The 27,962-nt window shown below is 35.4% G+C and overlaps 1 protein-coding gene across 3 annotated transcripts in view; it reads left to right on the plus strand.

The window, feature by feature from the left end:
- The window catches only part of LOC105498366 (ankyrin repeat domain 13C), an 88,464-nt gene that overhangs the window by 42,210 nt on the left and 18,292 nt on the right, over positions 1–27,962 (plus strand). For all 3 annotated transcript variants that reach the window (XM_071091307.1, XM_011770431.3, XM_011770430.3), the window contains exons 5-9: positions 859–904; positions 5,649–5,715; positions 10,271–10,415; positions 14,836–14,967; positions 18,499–18,660. In XM_071091307.1, coding sequence (XP_070947408.1) covers positions 859–904; positions 5,649–5,715; positions 10,271–10,415; positions 14,836–14,967; positions 18,499–18,660 — 552 coding nt within the window. The remainder of the gene's footprint in view (positions 1–858; positions 905–5,648; positions 5,716–10,270; positions 10,416–14,835; positions 14,968–18,498; positions 18,661–27,962) is intronic.

Below are 27,962 nucleotides of genomic sequence, written 5' to 3' on the forward strand. Positions count from 1 at the left end.
TGTCTAACTTCTGATTTGCAAAATAAAAATTTTTTTTCGGCTGGGCATGGTGACTCATGCCTGTAAACCCAGCACTTTGGGAGGCCGAGGTGGGTGGATCACCTGAGGTCAGGAGTTCGAGCCTAGCGTGACCAAAAAGGTGAAACCCTGTCTCTACTAAAAATTTAAAAAAAAAATTAGCCAGGCGTGGTGGCAGGCGCCTGTAGTCCCAGCTACTTGGGAGACTGGGACAGGAGAATTGCTTGAACCCAGGAGGCAGAGGTTGCAGTGAGCCAAGATCATGCCACTGTACTCCAACCTGGGCAATGGAGTGAGACTTTGTCTCAAAAAAAATAAAAAAAATTTTTTCATAGATATTATATGATGACATGTTTCAGATTTTATAAACTTGTATTATCCCTTTACAGAAAAATATTTTCTATTACAATGGGCCATTTTTTAAATGCCATTATGAGGCTATACAAATAATCATTTTGGTAGTAATTTTTAATAACACTTCTAAAGTTAACTATTTAAAAAATAATATTTATTGTTATTGCTATTTTGTTTATACTGGGAAGTGTAATATGTGTTGATGGAAATTTAAATGCTTACCAGTTTCAGATATGTTACTATGTAATTAAAATGTTCTTATAAAATATACAGGTGCATATTTTCCTTTGTAATTAAGTATAGTAATGCATGTATTATAATGTTTTAAGGAATAGCCATATTTTTTCTATCAAATTCCAAACATTAAAGTTAATATTTTATCATTTTCTATTTCTGACTAGAGACCTTTGATGATAAAAGATTTTTTAAAGCATAAGAGCTGTTAACTAAGGTGCATTTAGTAATTATTCATATTTCATTTTTCAGCTAGGTGACTTTTATCTAGAACTTCACTGGGATTTTCAAAGCTGGGGTAAGAGTGTGCTATGTTTTACTATAAAATATGTACTCATGCAGAAATGCAAGTACAAAAATGCCTATCATATAGAAATGTTAAGATAACAAATTTAATACTTGCTGTGAGGAAAAGTATTTTTCGTGACATTGACTGTAATCATTATAAAGCCCTATAATATTTAATTATTCCAAATTGATTAGTAACATTAATAAATCTTTTTTTTTTTTTTTTTTTTTGAGACAAGTTCTTACTGTTGCCCTGGCTGGAATGCAGTAGTACGATCATAGCTTACTACAGCCTTGAATTCTTGGGCTCAAGCAATCCTCCCCGCTCAGCCTCCTGAGTAGCTAGGACCGCAGGCACATGCCATCACACCTGGCTAATTATTCTATTTTTTGTAGAGATGGAATCTCGTTTTGTTTCCCAGGCTGGTCTAGAACACCTGGGCTCCAGCAATCCTCCTACTTCGGCCTCTCAAAGTGCTTGGATTACAGAAGTGAGCCACCACATCTGGCCAATAGTTTATATTTTTAAGGTTGAAAATGCTACTTTTAGTTTTAAAAATTTTGTTTTACAAACAGCATTTAAAATTTAATAATAGAATGCAAGGAGTTTTCAGAAAAGAAAATAATTATGGGATTATAGGACTACTGAATTTAAGGATGTTTGAAATCTAGTACTTAGATCTCTGAATGTGGAGAATTTAGTTAACATCTTTTGTTTATGTATATTTTGTGTCTTTCAGTTATTTTGCCTCTTGCATACTTTATAGCCACTTTCTTTACATACCATTTGGTTGAACAGTGATTCCAATGACTTATGAAAGACCCTAATTTTGCCCCAGATTTTTTTGCAGTCATTTATTGACTTACCTGAACAAGATTTTTCTCCTCCTCATAAAACTTTCATATCCAAATATGAAGTTTGATTCTAGTGACCTTTATTTTACTAACTAAACAACTAAATTTTGTTGTTTTTAAAGATTTAAAAAAATGTAATCTGTAAAAAGGTTTGGACATAATGAGCTTCTGTGCGTTTTTGTTAAAGCATCTAAATTAATTTTTGTTGTTTTGGAGACAGAGTCTCACTCACTGTGTTGCCCAGGCACATAGCATATTATACCAAATGAGGAACTTTGGGCTAATAATTCAAAGTCAGTAGAATAGGAATTATGAACTAGCAAATCTGTTTCTTTTCAGTTCTACATTCTGTGCCTCTATGATTTTCTCTATACATTTAAAAACAAATTCTAGACTGTGAAATGGAAATTACTTACAGTACTTAGCCCCATCCAGTGCTGCTACTGCCCTTCCCAGGCAATTTGTAGTGGGATTTCCAGAGCAAGACTCTGTCTCAAAAAAAAAAAAAAGAAAAGTAATAGAAATTTCACAGTTTTAGGCCTGGTCTATGTTAGGTGAATAAATGCAACTTAATTTAAAACATTACATTCTGGCATTTGTTAACGTAGAGGAAGTTATGATATTCTCACAATACACTTGGGTTTGCAAATTCAGCTTCAACTCATCAGTAAGAAAATAGGTTATACAATATACTATATAGCAGTAAAATGCCTAGAAAGTTACCAGATTTAAACTTTAATTAACAATTATACTTGTTATTTCTTCTAATTCCCTTGTATCTTCTGATTTCTTCTGAAAAAATAAATGTAGCTATAAATCTGAAGTCTATTAACACTTATTTCTCTCTACTGTATGAAAAAATAGTAGTTTTCTACTGTCTTGAGAAAGAGTCTGGCCTCTTTTCAACAAGTAATAATTTTCTACAAATTATATTTTTGATAAACTGCCTTCTCTATTTGGAACTTGTAGATACAAATCAGACTACAGCTTATGTAAATTTTAAACATTGATTTTATAACATGTATACATTTCTACAAATTGTATTATGCTTTTTAGTTAGTTTTGACTAATACAAATTATAATTTAATACTAAAATTATCCTCAGAATTTACAAAGATTTTAATCTATTTTTAATAGACTATTCACTGTTAAAGTTTTGAACATTATAGAAAATTAATCAGGTATTTTTAAGTTTCCCTGTTACCACTTCCCAGAGGTGACCATTGTTAACATTTCGTATGACTACTTTCAAATGCTTTTCAGTGCTTGCTAAAGTGTTTGTGTATATATCTACGCACACACAACCCCTCAGAATTAGGTTTTTTTTCTCCCATGGCATCATACTATTATATTGTTATGCAAGTTGGCATATTTATTTATTTATTTATTGAGAGGGAGTCTCACTCTATCACCGAGGCTGGAGTGCAGTCATGTGATCTCAGCTCAATGCAAACTCCACCTCCCGGGTTCAAGTGATCCTACCACTTCAGCTTCCTGAGTAGCTGGGACTACATGCGTGCGCCTTATATTTTTAGTAGAGACAGGGTTTCACCGCGTTGGCCAGGCTGGAACTCCTGACCTCTGATGATCCGCCTTCCTCAGCCTCCCAAAGTGCTGGAATTACAGGCGTGAGCTGTACACCCAGCTGTCATTTTTATTCAACCAATTATAGGCATCTTACCGTATTTCATGTGGTAATACTTCACTAATTTTAACAGCTGCATAATACTTTGTGGCATGGATGATTAAGATTTTTCTAGTGTGTTTAATCCTTGTATAAAGAATTTTAATTCTAAATTTAATCAGTTTTTTCTCACATTTTTATAACTCTAGCTCAGGCTAGTTTGACTCTGTTAAAGATTATGCAGTCTTGTTGCTCTGTTACTTTTATGCCTTATTCGGGGGTCCTGGTGTCCTAGAACACATAGAAAAACAGGTTTATAGTAGCCTTGTGTAGTAAAGGAGCTCCAAGTTAGATTGGTCTAAAACATGAATACTATCTTTTTTACCCCATTTTTTCCCCATCTATAGAGACCCCAGTCCTGCTTTGTGATCCTAAACTGGGTTGTTCCTTGAGTATTTTGGCTCTTTAACTGATTCCCTTAGTAATCATTAGTGGTTTGAATTCTAAAATAGTCAATGTATATTGCTGAACAAAATGTTATAAAATAGTTTAAAAGTGATATTTTAATTATACTAAAAGATATAAATACATGCAATCACTTCTAAAATTGTGTATATATCTACAGTTATAAACAACACATTATAAATGTTGCATAATTGAGTTCCTGAAGTAACCATGAGACAGTTGTCCGAAGTATTTCTTCTCTGAGAACTTGACTTTGATGCAAAAAGTCAGCACATCTGTTTCATTCCTAATAAAGGATTTTACTGATTTAAAGTCACAACTATTAGTACATGATGATTAGATGTCATATATAATTCTAAAACGAAACCCGTTGGCTTCTAGATAGCCTAGATCTTTTATTAGATTTTATGATCAAGCTTTAAGAGTTTTGGCATATTTCTTTCCCTTGTCAAAACACATAATGATTTTTAAAACAGCAAGCGAAAAATAAGGGGAAGCCAAGAAATACTGAAATCAGGGTGAGTTTACTTTTGAGATAGTAGAACATACTTTTTTTTGATGCTGTTACTTATATTCAGACTTCGGAGAAAATAGCCACAGACTTAGTAACAAGTTTGAAGGTAACTGAAATATTACAGCCTGGGTTTTTAGGTATATAAAAGCTTTGAATTGGAATCAGAAGTACTGGCCCCTAAGTATTTGACATGGCAAATCACATATTTTATGTGTTTTCTGAGCTTGATTCTTCATTTTTAAAATGAGGATAATACTAACTACCCCACCTGTTGCAAACTTTCTTTTGATGTATATGAAATAAAATCATTTTTTTGAAGAAAGCCTTTTGTATACTGTAATACTTTGTATACTATAAAGTATACTATAAAGCCCTTTATATACTATAAAGTGTCAAATGATTTATAATATGATCACTACTTTAAATTTTGCATTATGCAGATAGCATGTTTTAACTAAAAGACTAATTTTCTATTTTTATTTGTTATCTACAGAATCAATCCATCCTGTATTTGCGACTGTTAATTGTATATTACACACACACTTATGTACACATGTGCCTGTGATATGGTCTTAATTTCAAGAATTTGAGCTTCACATTTTTTTCATTTCTTTATACATGGTAGTTTATTATAGCCTGTTATACAGCTTTATTTATCCATAGAATAACTCCTATCTCCCCAAAATAGCAGATAATAAATAATAAAAAACTATCAGAATACAGCTTGTGGCTTGTATATGAGCTATAGATAGCAACATAGGAATGTAGAAGTCTATAGATAAATACAGATTTTGAAACTCAGGTACATTGAGTCTAAATAACTAAGGCATATATTTGGGATTCAAACTCAAATTTAACTGTCTCACTTCAAAGATGCCTCTTTCTATTATACACATTACTTTCCTGCAATTTTTCCAAATTTTATTTAAAAAATTAGATAAGGTTCAGGTCTATCTGGTTACCCATTCAGGAGGGTTTAGTTACCATAGGGTATTGTTTACTCATCTATAATATGCAGTCTGTACCTGAGTGGCATCATACTGACTCTGCTACCCTTGTTTGTGGGTGGGATAGGAGTATAGTAAGCTATACAGAAATTACAAGTAACTAGTAGATATTTGAAGTTGCTTAAAATTGTTTTTTATATTTTATTTATTTTTAAATGGAAAAATACTATTTGAAAAGAAATTATTATAATTTGATAATAAAATGTCACATTACTCTTTTAATTTAAAAGTTTGTAAATATCTCAAAATTTAGATAGTTATTTTTTATCTTTTGTTTTTAAAAATACAGTGCCTTTACTTTCCCGAATTCTGCCTTCCGATGCATGTAAAATATACAAACAAGGTATCAATATCAGGTAAGGTGATTTGATTTTTTTCTCAGTAAAAGAAAGTTGAGATTTAGAGGAAGATTTTTTTCCCTGTAATCATAACTTACATATGTTTTATGATGTTAAAATGCTGTAACAGATTCACAATATTTTATCTCATTTGAGACATACAGATAAAAAATCAAAGACATAGAAACTTTGTTTTATTTTTTATTACTTAGAGAACAAACTCAAAGTGGAAAAGACATAAAATCTTGACTAAAGCAAAGATACTATTCTTATGTAACTACAGACTATCTAGAAGGCAAACAGTGAGAATCTTGATGTAATATTAAGATTTACAGTGGTTACCTTCCTGATCCTGGATTTTTTAAGGAATAAGGGACACATAAGGAAGACCCAATTATTGACTTTTTCTCCATCTGTTTCATATATTTCCTTCCCCTGTTTACTCATCCGTGCATCTGTTCTTCCATTCATTCATTCATCTAGCCATTCCAGTGAATACTTTGAGGCTAATTTTAATTTCCTTCTATTCTATTCCTTTTATAACTAAGATTAATGTTTGGATCTGATGGAAAATACATCTATTTAACTTACATGAGAATTTTACTTTTATCATTCTTTATTTTGCTTTATAATAATATAGCCATATTTATAAATTATCTATTTGTAAACTATATATAATGCTAGTGAATATGCCAACTTCTATATATATGTGTACATATATTGGTATATTTATAAATAGTATACATGTATATATAAAATTTTGTGTACGTGTGTTTCTATATATCTCCAGAATATTAATTTGAATGTTTAAGGGTCTAGAACTAGAAATAACTTGAAGGATTATCTCATATTAAGTCCTCATTTAGAGATGAGAAAGCTCAGATAAGTTAAGTGATTTTTTTACAAGAGCATTTTACAAATTAATGGCTGAACCAGGACTTCTGACTTCTTGTTCGTTGTTCTTGTCACCATGACACAAAGCAGAAGTTTTAAAAAATCAGCTATTTCAGAGAAATTTATTGTTTAGTATTTTGAATTAGTGAAGCAATAACTTTTAGTTGGAAGTAAATTCTAGGATATTATCCTTAAGCAATAGAATTTGGTTAAGGTAGATTTTTTTTTTGTTTTTTGTTTTTTCTTTTTTTAACTAATAAAGATGGGGTCTCACTATATTGCCCAGGCTGGTCTTGAACATACAGACTCAAGTGATTCTTCCACCTTGGCCTCCCAAAGTACTGGAATTACAGTGTGAGCCATCACACCCAGCCTGTGTTTTTAAAAAAACCTTTTCAGGTGTTTCTAATTATAAAAGTGCTCATGTACCTTAAATGCATTGTCATTACAGAAAACTTGGAAAATACAGAAAAATAGAAGAAAAATTAAGTAGAAAAGGATTTTTGATGTGGATTTAATTCAGCAGTCTTTTGTTAGCAATTATTATGGTTTCATTAATTTAGACATTTTTAATATAGGTGCTTGCCAAAGATGGTAGGCAATTTTGGAGCATACTATTATCTTCTATGTGATACTTTAAAAAGTTAGTTTTAGGCCAGGTGTGGTAGCTTATGCCTGTAATTCCAGCACTTTGGGAGGTTGAGACAGGTAGATCACTTGAGTCCTGGAGTTCAAGACCAGACTGGGCAACATGGCAAAACCCCATCTTTACAAAAAAATATTAAAAATTAGCTGGGCAAGGTGACACGTGCCTATAGTCCCAGCTACCTGGGAGACTGAGGTGGGAGAACCACCTGACCCCAGCAAGTTGAGGCTGCAGTGAGCCATAATCATGACACTGTACTTTAGCCTGGGCAACAGAGTAAGACCTTGTCTCAAAAAAAATAAAGTTTTTATTCTGTTTGAGTCCTAGGTTTAGGCAAAAAGGATTCTCTTTGAAAAAAATTGCTTCACATTTATATATGACTTTTTAAAGTAAATGTTTTGGTACACATTATATAATAAGTATAGGTAATAAAACCAAAAAGGTTAAAACACAACCTGGGCAATATTATGAAATCTTGTCTGTTCAAAAAATACAAAAAATTAGCTGGGCATGGTGGCACACACTTGTAGTCCCAGCTACTCAGGAGGCTGAGGTGGGAGGATCACCTGAGCCCAGGAGGTTGAGGCTACAGTGAGCCGAGATTGTGCCACTGTATTCCAACCTGGGTGATAGAGTGAGACCCTGTCACACACACACAAAAGTTAAAACAGGAACATGAGGGTAAAAGCCTGGGGGAGAAAAATTGTGAGAGAGGTTGTAGGTTAAGGGGAAATTACTATAACTTAGCAACTCAGACATGGGGCTTACTAGTAACTGAGGATGAAGGACAAATGTGATAGGTTCTAAAGCTCTCATCAAACAAGGCTTACCAGATTAATGGAGAGGATAGCTTTTAGGATGCATGACAAAAGGTTTTTTGCCTAGGTGATAAGAATCTAAAGGAAAAAATCTGTTAACATTAAATTAAAAACTTGCTATTTTAAATGTCATAAGACAATTTTTAACACCATTTTAATAAAGCTAAATTTTAAAATATATTCAAAGAGAAATCTTTAAGTTTACTTTTATCTCATGGCAGCCATGTAATCATTTGAAATGTCTTCTCTGGTATCAAAGAGAAACTAATACTTCAGTAGAAATAGGAAAGTGTGAGCAACATTATTCTTGAGAGTACTAACAAAGATTTTGACCATAAATATAAATAATTAAGAGGTAATCTGTAATCACTGATTGAAAGTATATTTGCACACTTTTCAAGATTTTCTTGTCTGAAGTGAAGCCTTTAGTTCCTTTTTTCGGTGTTATTTGGCATTTTTTCAGGCTTTCTTCTTAAAAATAATACTTTCTATTCAAATATTTGCATTTGTATAAAGAAATTCTTCTTCATGGCTAATTACATGGGAAAAATTAAAAATGTTTAGGTTCATAGGCTTAAAGCCAAGGACTAGTGAGTACTTGAAAATGCCATCGTGATAATTAACATTATTTATTGAGGCATATGTGATGCAGCTTACCAGGTCATCTAATATGTCAGGGATATACAGAAAATGTATTACCCTTTTTATTGTAAATTGTAGAAACACGGATGAAATAAAAATAGGCTGTATTAATTTATATAACTGGGAAGTTTCTATGACTAATTTTACATATCGTTAGATCTAAAATCTCAAAGGTCACCATGTCAGTCTGTCTTTGTCTTTCTTTATCTGTCTTTCTGTGCATCTCTTTACTTACCTTTTCATCACCACTCCTGGCAACCCACTACCACTTTCACCTATGATGGGCAAGCAGGGAATGGAGGCAGAAGACTGTTTTAGCCCATTTTTTCTTTTATGTAGAGCATAACATTCCCTGATAGCTGAAGCTTGGAGCTCAAATAGTGCACTTACATATAGAATGATCTGTTCCTTTTTGGTATTATCAGGAGCCCACATCTTACAGAGATAGGAGAAGAGTCCTTTTTAATACTATTTTCTTTTAGGACACATGCTCAAGCAGTGATAGGTGCTATTTAATAGTATAGCTGAATTCTAGCTTCTGGGAGTGGACTAAAAACTAGATTTCAGCTATAAAGCAACAGACAGGGTCCCCCCATCCTAGCCCCCCGTGAGTTGATGCGTTACTTTTTTAGGGCTTCTTGATACATAAGGTAACCATACTTCCCTCTTTGCTCTGGCTCACCCCTGTTTTCCTGGCAGAATTATCAATAGTGTCACTTTCATTCTTAGTTGTTATTAATTTTGATGATAAATTCTATGTAACCCTAGTTATTATTTTCATGCAGCATGTGAGGCATGTTTTATTTCTGTTTTTCCTGTCTAGGGAAACCAAGAATACCAACTCATTTTGCCTTGTCTGTGATGAGAACTGAAAAACATACAGAGTAATGAATTATTACAGTTGCATTAGAAATTCAGTAGCCAGGGTAGATCTTTCACGGAGGCTTAAAGGAGCTTCCTGGGGATGTGACCAGCATCTCTTGACAGCGGGGCCAACCAGTTTCTTGGGTTTAGTAGCCATTAGCTAGGGTGATCCTGATCTGGTGATTTATAAAGCCATGTGCAAGATTGAAGCACTTCAATGTATTGTAAGCTTTCTATTTTCAGTATTTTTCCTAATTTCAGCAAGTAGTGCTTTGTAGAATGTTGTTTGAGACTAGCACATTAGGCTGGACCATGACAGGTCCAGGTTACCAAAGAGCACAGTAAACACACAGATGTGTGAATCCATGAGTATTAGATACAGAATGATCTGTAAGGTTTCCAGGGTGTGGAGATGTTGGCTGGGAAAGAGAATACTAGTCCAAATCTGAGAAGTCAAATAGAATGGCTAAGAATTTAAATGGTTTATCAAGTTGAAGGATAAAGCAAGGTTTGGTATCAGATGGTTAGGCATTAGTCTTTTGGTTTTTAACAAAATATTTTAAATTTAGTTTTTATGTATAAATTTGACTTTGCAATATGGTATTAGCATCTTGGTTTGAGTTTAGAAGGAATAAAGCTTATTTAATTATTAGTGAAGTTTTATCAAAATTATATTTGTCAGAGTTTCTCATCTACCCATGTTTCACAGGCTTGACACAACTCTCATAGACTTTACTGACATGAAGTGCCAACGAGGGGATCTAAGCTTCATTTTCAATGGGGATGCGGCACCCTCTGAATCTTTTGTAGTATTAGACAATGAACAAAAAGTTTATCAGCGAATACATCATGAGGTAAGCATGTTGTCTTATCAATATTCCTTTAAATTGTTAAAAAAAAAAAAAATCTAGGTTTTTAGCCAAACCTCAGTATAATTTGCTTAAAAGCTTAAGGTATAATTGAGATGGTTTGCTCCTAAAGCTATAGTTTCCTGACCACTAGCTTTCTTTTCTTTTTTCTTTCTTTTTTTTTTGAGACTGGAGTCTCGCTCTGTCACCCAGGCTGGAATGCAGTGGCATGATCTAGGCTCACTGCAACCTCTGCCTCCTGGGTTCAAGCAATTCTCCTGCCTCAGCCTCCAGGGTAGCTGAGACTATAGGCGCCCACCACCAAGCCCAGCTAATTTTTGTATTTTTAGTAGAGGCTTTGTTTCACTTTGTTGGCTAGGTTGGTCTCAAACTCCTGACCTCAAATGATCCACCCACCTTGGCCTCCCAAAGAACTGGGATTACAGGCGTGAGCCACTGCTCCTGGCCTATTTTCATTTTTTAATTACTATCCTCTGGTCTCCATCTTGACCAGTCCATTGAGTCTGCTCAGAATTCAACTGATTATCTCCTAGATCAATGAACTCCAACTTCTCTTCATTCTCATTTATAGTTTTCATTTGTTGAACCTGTGCTGGACCTTTACCATGTATTATCTTTTTATCTTACCTTCTTTTAATGTTGTTGACAATCTTTATTTTATTTCCTTAATACAAATACTTCTTTTGGCTCTGTCTGCAGTCTTACTTTTCCTAACTCTTTGGCTGCCTTTCCTTTCTGTGTCCTTTCCCTCTTCAAGTACAACATGATTTTCCTTCTCTCATGCCATATCTTTGTGTTGAAAAACCATTGATAGGCCCTTGATATGGTTCTCATTTTTACAAACTGCCAGAATAATCCCTTCCATTCCCACAGTCCTATAGGTTGATGATTTACAAATACATGTTTGTGTCCAGACAGTTCTGAGTAGAGGCTTATGTGTTTAAATGCCTAGTGGATATCATGTGTGTCTCCCAGGTACCTCAAAATTCACCTTATTTAAAACTAACCTTACTACTTTTCCTCAAAACCTGCTCTTTTTCCTGTTTTTCCTCTTTTGATGAATGATGTCATTCTCTATTCAGTCAGAAACCTAGGAGTTATTTCTGGTATCTTTTCTTGTACTGTATGTTTTCTCAACAGAGTACATATCTGGTCATTTATTTCTCCTTAATGTCTCATAATTATTCCTCTTTTATTCACACTGTCACTACTGTAATTTAAATATTCATTATTTCTCAACTGGACCATTGGAAAGTCTTATAAATGATCTTCCTGGCTCCCTTCTTGTCTGCTTCTAAATTATCCCACATGTTGGAGATACACTGAACTTTAGAAACACATTTGTGAAACCTTACTTACTTAAAGATACTTAAAAAGTTCCCCATTACCTAGAGTGAAATCTAATCTCCTTAGCATGGCATGTTTCCTTTTGTCACCTTAGTTTTGCTCACCTTTCTAGCCTTTTTCTTATCTTGCTATTTCAGATACCATCATACTGCGCTCTTGGCAGTTTGTCAGATGTGCCAGGCTATTTGGGCCTTTATTCCTTTTTTCATATTCTTTCCACTTCCTGGAATGCTTTTCTTTTTGCACCCTCACACCTGTCGGGCATGCACTTGGTGTTACTTTCTCTGCCGCCAAATGACTTTTGTTGTCCTTATGCTCCTATTAAATTTGGAACCATAAAACTTCTAATGTTACATTTACTGACATGGCTTTTTACCATTCTGTTAGTCTAAGCTCCTCAAGGGCATGGGGTTCTTTTTGTTGTATTCCCTGGTATCTAATACAGCATCAGTACATTCTACGCTATAGGTTGGTAAACTCTTTCTGTGAAGGAAGAGATAATAAATATTTTTAGATATTAAAATATGTTCATGGGCCATATGGCCTCTGTCACAACTACTCAACTCTGCTGTTGTTAAAAGCAGCCACAGACAATATGTAAATAAATGAGTTTATTACCTTATGCTTTAATTCATAAAAACAGGCAACTGATTATAGTTTGCTTACTCCTATATTAGACTCTCAGATATTTATTAGTTTGACCTCTTACTTATGAAATTACAACAGGATAGCCAACTAGGCAATAAGTGAATTGGAAATATGGTCTTGAAAGAGAAGCTAGAAGTTAAGGCTAATAGTGCATAAGTATTTGCGAATGTCATAGTATTACCAAAGAACTGGTATTAAGGCTACCAGTTTTAAGGTATTAAGGTATGTATGTATACATACATATATGTATTATGTATTTTATAATGCCTACAATACAGGAAAGATAGATTTTGAGCAGTATTCCTTTGAGCAGAGAATACTTGTTTTTTATCCTAATATGTATGTATAAGTAATAACTTCATTAAATGTTGAAGCAATGTAATTAATTAAAACAGCAGATTTTTTTGTGATGTGGTTAAGAGATAGTCTCTGATTTATATAAGAATTCTGTTCCAAAAGTTTATTGAAAATAGGATGTTTGAAATGTAAGGCAAATTTGCTCATAGACAATGGGTTATATAGTGTTCAGTTTCCAAGCTAATATGTAAAATTCTAGTTGATTCATAATGTGTTTGAAGTATAGTGTTTAATAGTTCTGTTTAACTACTGCAACCAACCTTTTTTTTTTTTTTTTGAGACGGAGTCTCGCTCTGTCGCCCAGGCTGGAGTACAGTGGCCGGATCTCAGCTCACTGCAAGCTCCGCCTCCCGGGTTCACGCCATTCTCCTGCCTCAGCCTCCGGAATAGCTGGGACTACAGGCGCCCGCCACCTCGCCCGGCTAGTTTTTTGTATTTTTTAGTAGAGACGGGGTTTCACCGTGTTAGCCAGGATGGTCTCGATCTCCTGACCTCGTGATCCACCCGTCTCGGCCTCCCAAAGTGCTGGGATTACAGGCTTGAGCCACCGCGCCCGGCAACCAAACTTTTTTTTAAAGAAAATTGTGTTCAGAATTAATTTGGGTTACCAGGAATACATTTTCACTTATTACGGCTTTAGCAGTAATACCAAGATTTTGCATTCTTTACTTGTAGGGGTAGAGGAAATGGTACTGTCCCAGGCCCAAGCTATTGCTATTGTTTTTTGTTGTTGTTTTGAGACGGAGTCTCTCTCTGTCTCCAGGCTGGAGTGCAGTGGCGTGATTAATCTCGGCTTACTGCAACCTCCGCCTCCTGGGTTCACGGCATTCTCCTGCCTCAGCCTCCTGGGTAGCTGGGACTACAGGCGCATGCCACCATGACTGGCTAATTTTTTGTATTTTTAGTGAGATGGGGTTTCACCATGTTAGCCAGGATGTCTGCCCGTGATCCGCCTGCCTCTGCCTCCCAAAGTGCTGGGATTATAGGCGTGAGCCACTGCGCCTGGCTGCCATGGGTATTGTTTTTAGAAATTCAGAAAGGGACTATATGTAGGTTAAAGTTAGATGGTGAAGAATAGGAAATGGGCCTCTTGGGAACCTAGGAATAAGGAGGTATGGAGAATGGCATCTCTAACTATTGTAAACCCTATTCTTCAGACGACTCCCTAGGTTTTGCCTTTTTTCTTCCTTATAACGTCTTAAATATTAGTTAGGATATCTCTCTTGGCCTATTATGGAATAGAATCTCATCTTATACCTGCTCACTTACTTTTCTATACTTGATCATTTAGTCTTCTGTCCCTGAAGCAAGCACAAAACTTTCCTTTTTTCTCATATAAAAAATAATTATTGCTCAATTATTATATACCAGCACTAGGGAGTATGTACAGGATAAAACCTGAAGCATGGCTACTCATTAAGTTTAGAAATCATGGTTGATATTTATGGATTCCTTTCCATTTTATAAGGAATATAGAAAAGATCCCTTCTTACTTATTTTCCTTCCTTCCCTCTCTGCTGCTTCCCTTCTTCTATCCTTCCCTTCTGTTCTCTCCTTCCTTTCTTTCTTCCACTTAGAATTTACTGGGAAAGAAAGGCTGAAATGACAGTGGTGGATCTTTGCATTAAAAAGAACTAAAGTAAGATTCATCTGTGTTGAAAGAAAAATATTCTTTATCTGGGCTTTTTTTCAGATCTGTCAACTTAATTCTTAAAGTAGTTTTTAAACATTGCTTTATGGACTATATAGTTTTATAATGGGTAATCTAGTACTGCTTCCATTACATATCTATAACAGGGTAAGAGTACTATATTTCATGTGTCCTGCTTTTGTAGATTCATAATTAGTCATAATGCTAACTTACAGAAGATATTAATATGTACAATTTAAACATCTAATTCTTTTTAGGGTAAGTAGCACTTCACATTATTTAGAAACTGTCCTTTTTGTCTTTAAAAATTTGTAACATTATAATTGTTGATATTTTCATATGTAGCACTAAGAACTTTTGAAAAACCTAGATTTTTATATTTAACTTTTGTTCCGATCCCAGGAATCAGAGATGGAAACAGAAGAAGAGGTTGATATTTTAATGAGCAGTGATATTTACTCTGCAACTTTATCAACAAAATCAATTTCTTTCACGCGTGCCCAGACAGGATGGCTTTTTCGGGAAGATAAAACAGTATGTGCAAATCTAGATTTTTAAACTTTAAGCATTGTTCGGTATTTAATATTTCCAAAATAATGTGATGAAATGCAAGAAGTAGCTTACAACATTGTCTCCAAGTAGTTTTTTTTCTCTGTTCCTTGAATCCAGATAAGGAATTATAATGGATGGTTAGAGTCAGAATGTGTCCTTGGAGAATTCAGGAAAGAAAGCTGAGCTCATTTGAATTCTGTGTCAGGAAGGACTCTTACTGCTAGCTGCCTTGTTATTATACAGGGAACAATGTTTTCACATGATTCCACACTTCTAGTGCTTTATTCCATAAGAAGACTACAAAAAGGGATAAACTTGACTATTTCTGTGAACCTGTTTTTCTCCCTACTTTAGACTTCTCATTTACTTAATATTTGTTTCTTGTATTCTATACATATGACTAAGATTAAATAACCTTACATTTCTGCAACAGTATAGAAATGTTAAATCAAATCTCAGTGGAAGTTTCCCCATTAGTATAAATTATTTCCATAATTCCCCATTATATCTGTCAGCAAGAGGTTATATAAGACCATTCAAATATATATTCGAAAAATTTTGAGGCTAGGCGCGGTGGCTCATGCATGTAATCCCAGCATTTTGGGAGGCTGAGGCCGGCGGATCACTAGGTCAGGAGTTCGAGACGAGCCTGGCCAGCATGGTGAAAACCTGTGTCTACTAAAAATACAAAAATTACCCAGGTGTGGTGGTGCATACCTGTAATACTCAGAAGACAGAAGCAGGAGAATCGCTTGAACCTGGGAGGTGGAGATTGCAGTGAGCCAAGATGGCGCCACTGCACTGCAGCCTGAGACAGAGTGAGACTCAGTCTCAAAAAATAAATAAATAAATAAATAAATAAAAAATTGAAGGAGCTGTATGAAGAAGCATTTTTGTAAACTTTTAAATTTAGCAATAAGTAACTACATCAAGTCAGCATCAAGATTGACTTCTATTAAAAATTATTTTTATACACAGTGAAATGAATATATTCTCACTGGAGAAATAAAAAAAATAGCCTTATTAGGGTTCTCTGCGAAACAAAACCAATAGAGAGAAGGGGAGTGGGGAGAGGAGAGAGGAAGAAAAAAGAGTAAGGGGGAGAGGAGAAGAAGGAGGGAGAAATTGATTTATTTTGAGGAGTGGTTCATGAAATCGTAGGAGTTGGCAAATTGAAATGGAGAGCAATCTAGCAGGCTGGAAATTTAGTAATGTGTGGATATTGTGCTCTTGAGTTAGAAATGTTCAGGCTTGGCCTCCTGGGCAACAGAGCAAGACCTGACTCTACAAAAAATGTAAAAATTAGATGGCTGAGGTGGCACAAGCCTATAGTCGCAGCTGCTTGGAAGGATGAGGTAAGACGATTACTCGAGCCCAGAAGGTTGAGTCCACAGTGAGTGATCACACCACTGCACGCTAGCCTGGGTGACAGAGCGGACCCCTGTCCAAAAAAAAAGAGAAAAAGAAATCTGCAGGCTGGAAACTCAAGCAGGGTTTCTGTGTTGCAGTTGTGAGGTAGAATTGCTTTTTTTTCCCTGGAAACCTAAGTTTTTGCTCTTAAGACCTTCAAACTGATTAGATTAGGCCCACCCACATTATGCAGGGTAATTAGCTCTACTTAAAGTCCATTGGTTGTTAATCACATCTAAAAAATACCTTCACGGCAACATCTAGACTGGTGTTTGACCAAACACCTGGCATCATAGCCTAGCCACGCTGACACATAAAATTATCATACAACTTTATACATAAAGCTAAAAAGCCCTCCTTGGCCACTGCCCACAGTCCCACATCCCCTTGTAGAACGTCACCAGTCTTTATATCCTCCAGACCTTTTTTATGCTCTCAATACATAAATATGAACTCATAATAGTAGATAGCCTTTTGTTGCTGATGCTTACTTTTTTATAAAGTGTCGTATCGTATCTACTGTTTTGCAGCTAGCTTTTTTTCCTCATTCTTTAGTATGTCTTAGAAGTCTTCTCTTACCAGTACATGTAGTGCTAGTTCACTCTTTTTAGCAATTGTGTAGTATTCTATATGATGTATATACTCTAACTTAACTTATTCAGTCTTGTTTTTGTACATTTAAATGAATAGAAACATATTTGTGTTCAGTTTTCTGCCATTATAAATGACATGTTTATCATCCTTTTACATGTTTTTGCCAATTATAAGTAGCAAGAAATTAAGTGGCTGGATAATGGGGAATACACTCTTAACATTTTGTTGATATGATAATTTACATTTACTAAGTGGTTTTTCATTATAAGGTTTCAAAAACTGATAATTACCACCTGGTTATTTCCCAGCCACAGATAAATTCTGTTAGGAAATCTAAGCTCACTGATTTTCCTCTCTAAGCCTAATGGCATTATAGCATTCTCAGTTGTGAGGTCCTACATTGCAGTCCATTTGTTGGCTTTAAAGTCTTATTTGTTTGTACTTTGTTCTTCTGGGCAGCATTAGATGGATCACTTCAAGAGAAGATAAAAATTGAAACTGCTAATCATCTAGTACTACTGCTAAGCAGCTCAAAGCTCTTGAAGCATCTAGGTGATCTTCTTAAATCTTTGACAGGTAAGGAGGGAGTCAGTAATGCCTAAGGTTCCCATTTTGTAGGTAGAAACAGGTGCAGAATGCTTTGGTTTTTTTGCAAGTGGACCGGAACACAACTCTGAACATGTAGTTTTGGAGTGTCAGTAAACAGCAGCAGGGTGGAGACATGTGATTTGCATGCAGATAGAAATGGGAAGCTTGTTTTCAGTAAGTTATTTATCTTTTTTTTTTTTTAAGCAAGGTATTTCAAACTCTGAATACCTGTGGGTCTGAAAAAGGTAAAAGTTAATGTTGAAGGTTTAAGAGGACTTTGTTGAAAGGAAGTAATGACTTTTCTTGATGTCCTTTATACCACTTGAGTTTCCCTAAAACACTTTAATTGTATTGGTGAGCAAGGGCACTGTTTTCTTTGTTGAAAACAAGCAGCTATAATTTGAAGTTTGGTGCCTGTTAGAGAATAGAGAATTTGAACAGGTCATTAATTCTGGTTGTACTAGAGATTCTTATGTGATGTGTACTATTTCTTTTTATTCCACTCTTTTTCTATCTATAAAATGGGAACGGTGTTATCCCTGACCCCTCCTTGTTACTTGTGATATTTGACTGCCAACTTAATAGTTTTGAGATAGCTTTGTGCTACTTGGGAGTAGGATCTAAAGAAATGCTATGTGGCAATTTTATTTAAAATCATTTGCAAATTAACTACCATACATTTTTGTGTGTTTTAAATTTCTCTACTGATTTGAAATGTATGCTTTGTATATGTTTTAACTTATTGAATAACTTAGATGTATATATTGTATAAACCTAGAAAATGCAAAATAATTTGATAATTTCAAGTACCAAAGGAATATTTATTTTTATCTACATGTTACATGTTTATGGAAAAATATATTACCTTGACACTTTTTTTAACCTAAAAATTTTACTTTTAAATATTTGGTTTTGTTTTAGGAAAGAGTAGGAAACTTTTTGGCAGACTTTTATCTGGTGAATGGACTTGTTTTAGAATCAAGGAAAAGAAGAGAACATCTCAGTGAAGAGGATATTCTTCGAAATAAGGCCATCATGGAGAGTTTGAGTAAAGGTGGAAACATAATGGAACAGAATTTTGAGGTACAATTTTTAATTCTCCTAATTTGTAGTTTTCTAAGAAGAGAGGGGATAGATTTCATTCTTGGTGGCATTCAGTAAGTATATAAATATACTCACAGCTTTTATTTACTATGTGTTACCTTTTTCTGTGAATCTTCATTTCGCTGATGTCATTATTATGAAGAAGATAAAAAAGAAAAAAATGGCCTTTGGGATTTTTTTGTGAATCTGTACTTTATCTTTGAGTCTTCATTAATAAGTAGATTAAAAGTTTAAAACCTAATGTTATTATTATTATTTTGAGACAGATTCTTGCTGTGTTGCCCAGGCTGGAGTGCAGTGACTCAATCTCGGCTCACTGCAACCTCTGCCTCCTGGGTTCAAGTGATTCTCCTGCCTCATCCCCCCAGGTAGCTGGGATTACAGGCCCTGCCACCAGGCCTGGCTAATTTTTGTATTTTTAGTAGAAATGGGGTTTTACCATGTTGGCCAGGCTGGTCTCAAACTCCTGACCTCAAGTGATCTGCCTGCCTCGGCCTCCCAAAGTGCTAGCATTACAGATTGCGAGCCACTACGTCCAGTGTTATTTCTTTATTTATTTAGAGACGGAGTCTCCCTCTGTTGCCCAGGCTGGAGTGCAGTGGCGAGATCTTGACTCACTGCAGCCTCTGCCTCCTGGGTTCAAGCGATTCTCCTGCCTCAGCCTTCCGAGTAGCTGGGATTACAGTCGCTTAATTCTTTCTGCTTTGCTAATCAAAATCCACTGCTTTGAAGGCCCAGCTAAAGATCTACCTACTTTATGGTGTCATCTCTGACTTATACCTTCCTATATATTTTTTGTTTAGCATATGCTTACTGAAAGCCTGCTATATGCAAAGAATTGTGTGACAGTAAGGAAAGGGGAGGGGAAATTAGGAAATAAAAGATGTGTGAGACATGGTAACTGCTCCTTAAATCTTATTCCTCTGTGAAGTGAATTAGATGCATTCTTAAATTTATTTTTTATTTGTATAATTTTAGATTTCCAAAAAAATACTAGACTCATACAAAGAATTCTTGGACACCTTCATCAAGATTTCCCAGATGGGCCCAGGCATGGTGGCTCACACCTGTAATCCCAGCACTTTGGGAGGCCAAGGTGGGCGGACCACCTGAGGCCAGGAGTTCAAGACCAGCCTGGCCAACGTGGTGAAACCCCGCCTCTAAAAAATTAGTTGGGCATGGTGGTGCATGCCTATAATCCCAGCTATTCGGGAAGCTGAGGCAGGAGAATCGCTTGAACCTGGGAGGTGGAGGTTGTGGAGCCAAGATTATGCCATTGCGCTCCATCCTGGGCAACAAGAGCGAGACTCCATCTCAAAAAAAAAAAAAAAAAAAAAAAAAAAGATTTCCCAGATGTTAACATTTTACTGCCATTTGTATAGCACTGTTTTTCAAATTGCGATATAGGGATCCTTTAGTAGATTATAAGAAATTAATTTAGTGGGCCATGACTACTTTTTTCCTTTTTCCCCCTCAGTTGTTGGCAATACTGAAAAAAATTAGTATCTATATGAAAATGGTAGGCCAGGCACAGTGGCTCACACCTGGAATCCCAGCACTTTGGGAGGCCAAGGTGGGAGGATTGCTTGAGTCCAGGAGGTAGAAACCAGCCTGGGCAACAGAGCAAGACCCTGCCTCTACCAAAAATAAATAAATAAATAAATAAATAAATTTAAAAATCAGCTGTGTGCAGTGGCATGAGCCTGTAGTTCCAACTACTTGGGAGGCTGAGGCAGGACAATCACTTGAGCCCAGGAGACTGAAGCTGCAGTGAGCTATAATCATGCGACTGCCACTGCATTCCAGCCTGGGTGACACAGTGAGATCCTGTCACCAAAAAAAAAAAAGAAAAATCAGAGCACATTATACATAATGGGAGTCATTACTATTACTTCATGAAGCAATAGTTTCAAGAGTGTGTGTGTGTTGTATAAACATGCATATGTGTAAGTGCCAGATTTTAAATAGTGAGTCACAGTTATGAAAAGGTTAAAAGGCTGCTACAAGGAGGCTTGAATTCCTGGAATGTTTAGTGCTTTCCCTATAGTATTGTCCTGGATTCTATGTTTTAGTGATGGTCAAACTTTCCAGAATAGTATGCCAGGTTTCAACTAATTCATGGTAGTACTATGTTTGTCAGTAAAACATGTTAATACTTAGATCATGTATCGAGTGAATCAACCATAGTTTAGTTGAGTACATTATGTAAAATGTTCAAAATTGTGATCATGCCACTTTAGTGTGATCCTGTCCCCTTCCTGCCACATCTCATCTGTGCTCCTCATTTTTCTTCTGACTTTAGGAGAAAGCTTCACCAGACTTCATTTTCCAGGAGCCTGCTAGTGTTTACTGATCTCTCAGTCAGTAGGAAATACAGGCCAAAATGCACTCAGGAAATAGAAATGGAGATGAATTAATAGCGGGAATGCTGAGCTCAGTCTTTGACAGGGCTGCTATCTTCTCCCATTGTTGACCAGACAAAAGCCCATCTCTTTGGACTTATATTGTGATTTAAATTTTATTCGAGTTCTTTTGAAAAAAAGTGATTTTGTTGTGTTGGTGGTTATTGCTACTTTTTAAAAAATTTGGGCAACACAGGCCAGGTGCGGTGGCTCATGCCTGTAATCCCAGCACTTTGGGAGGCCAAGGGAGGCCAAGGTGTGTGGATCATGAGGTCAGGAGATCGAGACCATTCTGGCTAACACGGTGAAAACCCGTCTCTACTAAAAATACAAAAAAAAAAAAAAAAAAAAAAAAAATTAGCCGGACGTGGTGGCAGGTGCCGGTAATCCTAGCTACTCAGGAGGCTGAAGCAGGAGAATGGCGTGAACCTGGCAGGCAGAGCTTGCAGTGAGCCGAGATCATGCCACTACACTCCAGCCTGGGTGACAGAGCAAGACTCCGTCTCAAAATAAATAAATAAATAAATAAATAAATAAATAAATAAATAAAATTTGGGCAACAAACTAATTTGGGATAAGTATATGGAAATAAGACTTTATAGAATGCCGTTTCATGGACTATTTGCCAGTTGCCTCTTTTGGTCTGATTTATGTACATTTAAATTTACGATAGACAACTTGATTTTCTTAAGGGCAGAGATTGTAACCGGATGTACTTGAATAGTTAAAGAGGTCTTTAAGTAGCATTTTAAGCAGCTGTAGTTTTGCAAGGTGAAATTAAAACATAGTTTAATGCCAGATAACTACATAGTGGAACAAATTAATATTAATTACATTAAATAATTAAGCTTTCAACTTCTAATCAGAAATTAAAGGAAACACTTCCCATATGAACCATAGGATTTTGAACTTTATAGTTGATGAATATTTAAATTCAATTTGTCAGTTTCTATAAAAGATAAAAAATCTGGTGGGATTTTGATTGGGATAATAATGTTGAATCTGTAGGTAAATCAATTTTGACATAAAAGCCTGTTTGGATTTTTTTTAATTAAGCTTTTTATTTTGAAATAATTATAAATTCACATACAGTTGTATGAAATAATACAGGGATTCCATGTATGCCTCACCCAGTTTCCCCCAATGGTAACATCTTACCAAAGTGTAGAACAATATCAGGGCGAGGATATTGGCATTTGTAGTCAAGACCCAGAAGATGTCTACCACCATAGGATCCCTCATGTTCCTCTTTTTTAGGCACATTTGCTGCCCCCTTAGCCTCTCTCTGTCCCTTATGCCTGGCAACCACTAATCTGTTCTTCCATTTCTTTAGTGTTGCTGTTTCAAGGATATTCTGTAAATGGAATCATATAGTTAGCCTTTTGAAATTGGCTTTATAGTTAGCCTTAGCCTTTTGAAATTGGCTTTTTTTTTCACTTAGCATAATTCACTGGTGATTTATCTAAGTTGTATGTGTCAATAGTTTGTTCTTTTTTTTGTTGAGCAGTATTTCATGGTATTAGTGTACCACAGTTTGTTTAACCATTCACATGTTGAAGAACATCTGGGTTGTTTTGGGCCATAATGAATTAAGCTGCAAAAAACATTCACACATAGGTTTTTGTATGAATCTAATATAAGTCTTCATTTTTCTGGGATAAATGCCCAAGAGTGCAGCTGCTATGTCATATTGTAGTTAGCTGAATGTTTAGTTTTAGTGTTTTTTGTTTCTTACATTCCCATCAGCAGTGTATGAATGGTCCAGTTTTTCTACATCCTTGCAAGCTTTTGGTATTGTCATTATTTTCTATGTTACTCATTCTGATAGTGTTTAATGTGATCTCATTTTGATTTAATTGCATTGTCCTAATGGCTAATGATATTGAATGGTCATCTCTTCATGTGCTTATTTGCTATCTGTATATCCTCTTCTGTAGCATGTCTCTTCATGCCTTTTGCTCTTTTCCTAATTGGATTTTCTTTTCTTCGTTATTGTTGAGTTTTCAAAGTTGTTGTTGCTTTTGAGACAGGATCTTACTGTTTTGGTCAGACTGGGGTGCAGTGGCACAATCTTGGTTCACTGCAGCCTTGACCACCTCAACTCAAACAATCCTCCCAACTCAGTCTCCTAAGTAGCTGAGATTATAGGCATGCATCACCATGCCCAGTTAACTTTTTATTTTTATTATTATTATTTTTTTTGTAGAGACAAGGTCTTACCATGTTGCCCAGACTGGTCTCAAACGCCTGGGCGACTACCTTAGCTTCCCAAAGTGCTGGGATTATAGGTATGAGCCGTTATGCCTGGCCCAAAGTTCTTTATATTTTCCAGATGTTAATTCTTCATCAGATAGATGTTTTGCAAATATTTCCTCTCACTCTGTAGCTTGTCTTTTCATCTTCTCAAAGTGGGCTTTCATGGAAAAAAAAGTTTATCATTTTGATGACATCTAATTCATCAGTTTTTATCTTGTGTCACATGCCAAATCTGAGAAGTTTTTGCCTAGATCCAGGTGTCTAAGATTTTCTCCTGTGTTTTTTTCTAAAAGTTTTATATCTTTATATTTTACATTTAAGGAAATGACCAGTTTGAGTTAATTTTGTGGAAAGTATGAGGTTTAGGTGAAAGTTTTATTTATTTTTTTTGCCTTGGATTCCCAGTTGCTCCAGCATCATTTTTTGAGAACTGTATTCCTCCTCCATTGTATTGCCTGCTGAGGTTTGTATAGGGATGCTGTTGAATCTATAGATCAATTTGGGGAGACTTGATATCTTAACAATATTGAATATTCTGTTTGATGAACATGGTGTATCTCTTTACTTATTTAGGTTCTCTATAATTTCTCTCAGAAGTGTTCAGTGTATAAATATTACCATATTTTATTAAATTTATCTTGTAAATTTTTAATATTTTGAGGCTATCATAAAAGATTGTCTTTAAATTTCATTTCCCAGTTCGTTTTTTATATATAAAAATAATGTGATTTTTATATTTCTACATTTATATATTCTATAGTCTTTTTATTTTATTTTATTTTATTTTTATTTTTTGTTTTCTTGGAGACAGAGTCTCGTTCTGTCTCCCAGGCTAGAGTGCAGTGGTACAATCTCAGCTCACTGCAACTCTGCCTGCCATGTTCAAGCAATTCTCCTGCCTCAGCCTCCGGAGTAGCTGAGATTATAGGCACCCACCACCACACCCGGCTAGTTTTTGTATTTTTAGTAGAGACGGGGTTTCGCCATGTTGACCAGGCTGGTCTAGAACTCCTGACCTCAGGTGATCCACCTGCCTTGACAACCCAAAGTGCTGGGATTACAGGCGTGAGCCACTGTGCCTGGCATATTCTATACTCTTTTGTATATTACTTAGGAGTTTCTACAAATGCTCATGTCATCAAATAATAATGATAGTTTTACTTTTCTCTTGCCTGTTCTTCTTTTATTTGTTTTTCTTATGTCACTGCACTGGGAAGTAACACCAGTATAATAGTGAATAAAAATGTTATGAGCAGGTGCACATGGCTTTTTCTTGATCTTAGAAGGGACTTTTTTATACTAACATTAATTTTTTTTTAAATTTCTCTATTATTTTTCAACCTGACTTAAGTCATTTAATGATTACTAGGAACCAAGATTTTGTTTTTGTTTGTCAGCATAGTAATCCTTTTAATATTATATTTTAAATTTTTTTAGAATAAAGAAAATGTGCCTTGTTATATGTTGTTTGGACTTTTGATAAGGAGGAATCGAAGAATTGCATTTGAGAATATTTTCAGAGTTCAATTATAAATCTTTTTAGAAGAAATTTAAAGAAAATATTAATAGTAATTCTATCAGATATTCATCAATACATATAATTTGATTTGGTTTAATTAGGTAAGGTATAGGATGCAAGAACAACAAAATAGAATTGATAGGTCTAATTATAGAAGGATACCGGTAGCTGTATGTTGTTTTTTCTCTTAGACACAGGCACAGAATTGAGCACCTGGAAAGCAGCATGGAACTGTTAGCAGTTTATATATATGTAATAGTGGACATGAAAGAGGAAAAGAAATATTTGTATGCATTTTGTTTATAATTTTAGGAGTACAGTTCTTTTAAGCCTACATAATAAGCTTTTTAAGAACGGTATATATAAGTTTAACTTGGCTGGCATGGCTGGTGGCAGGCGGATCACTTGAGGTCAGGAGTTCGAGACCAGCCTAGCCAACATGGTGAAACCCCGTCTGTATGGAAAATACAAAAATTAGCTAGGCGTGGTGGTACACTGTAATCCCAGCTACTCTGGAGGCTGAGGCAGAATTGCTTGAGCCTGGGAGGTGGAGGTTGCAGTGAGCCGAGATCACTCCACTGTACTCCAGCCTGGGCAACAGAGCGAGACTGTCTCAAAAAAAAAGAAAACAGTGTTTAACTCTATTATTTAATGTGAGGTTAAACAATAGGGGGTCAAAGAGGAGAGATCTGTCAAATAAATTGAAGAGACATTCCCATTTTAATGGTGAACCAGATTTAAAAATTTAAAGTTTTAAAAGACAGTATAGCTGGGTGTGATGGCTTACACCTATAATCCCAGCACTTCGTGAGGCTGAGGTGACCGGATCATTTGAGGTCAGGATTCAAGAACAGCCCGGCCAACATGGTGAAACCCCATGTCAACTAAATATACAAATAAAATTAGCGGGTATGGTGGTACACGCCTGTAATCCTAGCTACTCAGGAGGCTGAGGCAGGAGAATTGCTTGAACCCAGGGGGCAGAGGTTGCAGTTAGCCGACATCATGCCACTGCACTCCAGCCTGGGCAACAGAGTGAGACTCCATTTCAAAAAAAATTAAAAAAAAGATATTATAAATCAATATTGAAAATTGATGCTTTCAAGATCACAGCTGACAATGTAAGAACAAATCAAGTGTAGAAATAGACATGCTATATGCTATATTAATTTTCAAGTCGTGAATTGTAGATTAGTAACTCAGATGTATTTAATTAATAACAGTTGTGTGGAAAGCATTATATTTTATCAGAGAGTAATGAAGGATTCTCCAGTGGCCCACCTAATCTGAGCTGAGTGCCATAAACTCAATTTCAGCTTCTGCAGGTTAAAAATTAAATTTATTGGATGTCTTTCATAGCTGGCTGAAAAAAGAAAACAACAAAAACTGAATTCATATACACCTCAACAGAGTTTTCTTGCTTATTGATGTTGACTTAAAGCACTGGAGTTGTTAGCATGGGCCTTGTACCAAGTATTTTCCATATATTATCTGATTTAGTTATTGTAATGATCTAAAGAGGTGAGAGCCATTGCCCATTTTATAAAAGAGAAATTGAGATTTAAGTAAGTTAATTTGTCTGAGTTACGAAGATAGAGAAGCAGAGATGGGCTTTTATTTTAGGAACTTGACCGCAAGCCTGTTCTTGCTTTAAGTACTTTGCTTCTTAGTCTGTCTTTGTTATAGTTTCTTCTTTCTGTATATCCAGGTATTAACATGTCTTAGCAATTCTTTCAACATACTGAGAAAATGAAGTTGGGAAAGAGTGGGGAAACCTTAAGAAATAATCCTGGGAATATGTTATTGGTAAATGTAGTAAAAACTAGTGGAGCACATAATAGTAAAAAGTATATTTTTGATTTTAGAGAATTATTAAAAGTTTCAAAAATCTAGAAAATATATATGATTTCTTATTTTTTTCAAAAGACATGAAAATTCTATATTTTAAAGCCATGTTTTAATAGAATTTCAGTTCTTAAAAATAAATGTCTACTCCTTTTTGGAATGAATTTATATACTTTATTTTAAATAAATAGCTTTTGGGTTTCTTCTTGTCCCCTACCCCCAGCCAAACATTTATTTCAATTTCTGCAAGAAATGGCTTATAGGTAATATTTAGAAGGAATTATTTGCCATTTGACTGCTTTTACTGTACTTCTTCTGCCTTTTTTTCTCTTCTTTCCCAGATGTGGTTCTAGTATTTAATATATATTTTTGACAAAAATTTTGATAGCAAAATTTAAGTGCTCAGAAATTCTTAAATCATGGATACTTGCTCTTGTATTTTTAGCTCCTTCTTGTAAACAGTTATCATTGGAGTAGGGAACAATACTCCGTTTATACCTTAGAGTCAGTGATAAAAGCACTTATACTGTGCCAACTGTATGTTCAGAATATTGAGTTAAGCCCTATTCATGATTATGGATTTTTTTTTTCTTTTTTGAGATGGAGTCTTGCTCTTGCTCTGTTGCCCAGGCTGGAATGCAATGGCATGATCTCAGCTCACTGTAACCTCCATCTCCCAGCTCCAAGCAGTTCTCCTGCCTCAGCCTTCTGAGTAGCTGGAATTACAGGTGTGCACCATCATACCCGGCTAATTTTTGTATTTTTAGTAGAGACGGGGTTTCATCATATGGGTCAGGCTGGTCTCGAACTCCTGATCTCATGATCCACCTGCCTCGGCCTCCCGGAGTGCTGGGATTACAGGCGTGAGCCACTGTACTGGCATGGATTTTTTTCTTTATTTACAAATCTAAATAGGAATATATAATAAAATACATGAATATCTTAAACTTTCAGAAGGCTTTGCCATATAAAATATTAGAATGATAACAAACCTAGAAATAAAGTATTTCCTATATGCTTCAAGGAAAATAGTCCTCAGAAGTTTTACATTTAATTATGAGGGAAAGGCTTGAAGATATTTCAGTTACAGAGCTGATTGATTTGGCAAAATAACATTAAAGAGTTATCTGGTATTGCACCATCCTCTGTGTCTTCCTGTTCCGTTAGATAGCCATGGCATCAGTATAGAGGGAGCACTGAAGGATTCAGCTAGAAGTGTCAGTATATAATAAATGACTCTGGATCTATTTGGGATTTGT

Source organism: Macaca nemestrina, chromosome 1, assembly GCF_043159975.1.
Source record: "Macaca nemestrina isolate mMacNem1 chromosome 1, mMacNem.hap1, whole genome shotgun sequence".
Classification (NCBI taxonomy): domain Eukaryota; kingdom Metazoa; phylum Chordata; class Mammalia; order Primates; family Cercopithecidae; genus Macaca; species Macaca nemestrina.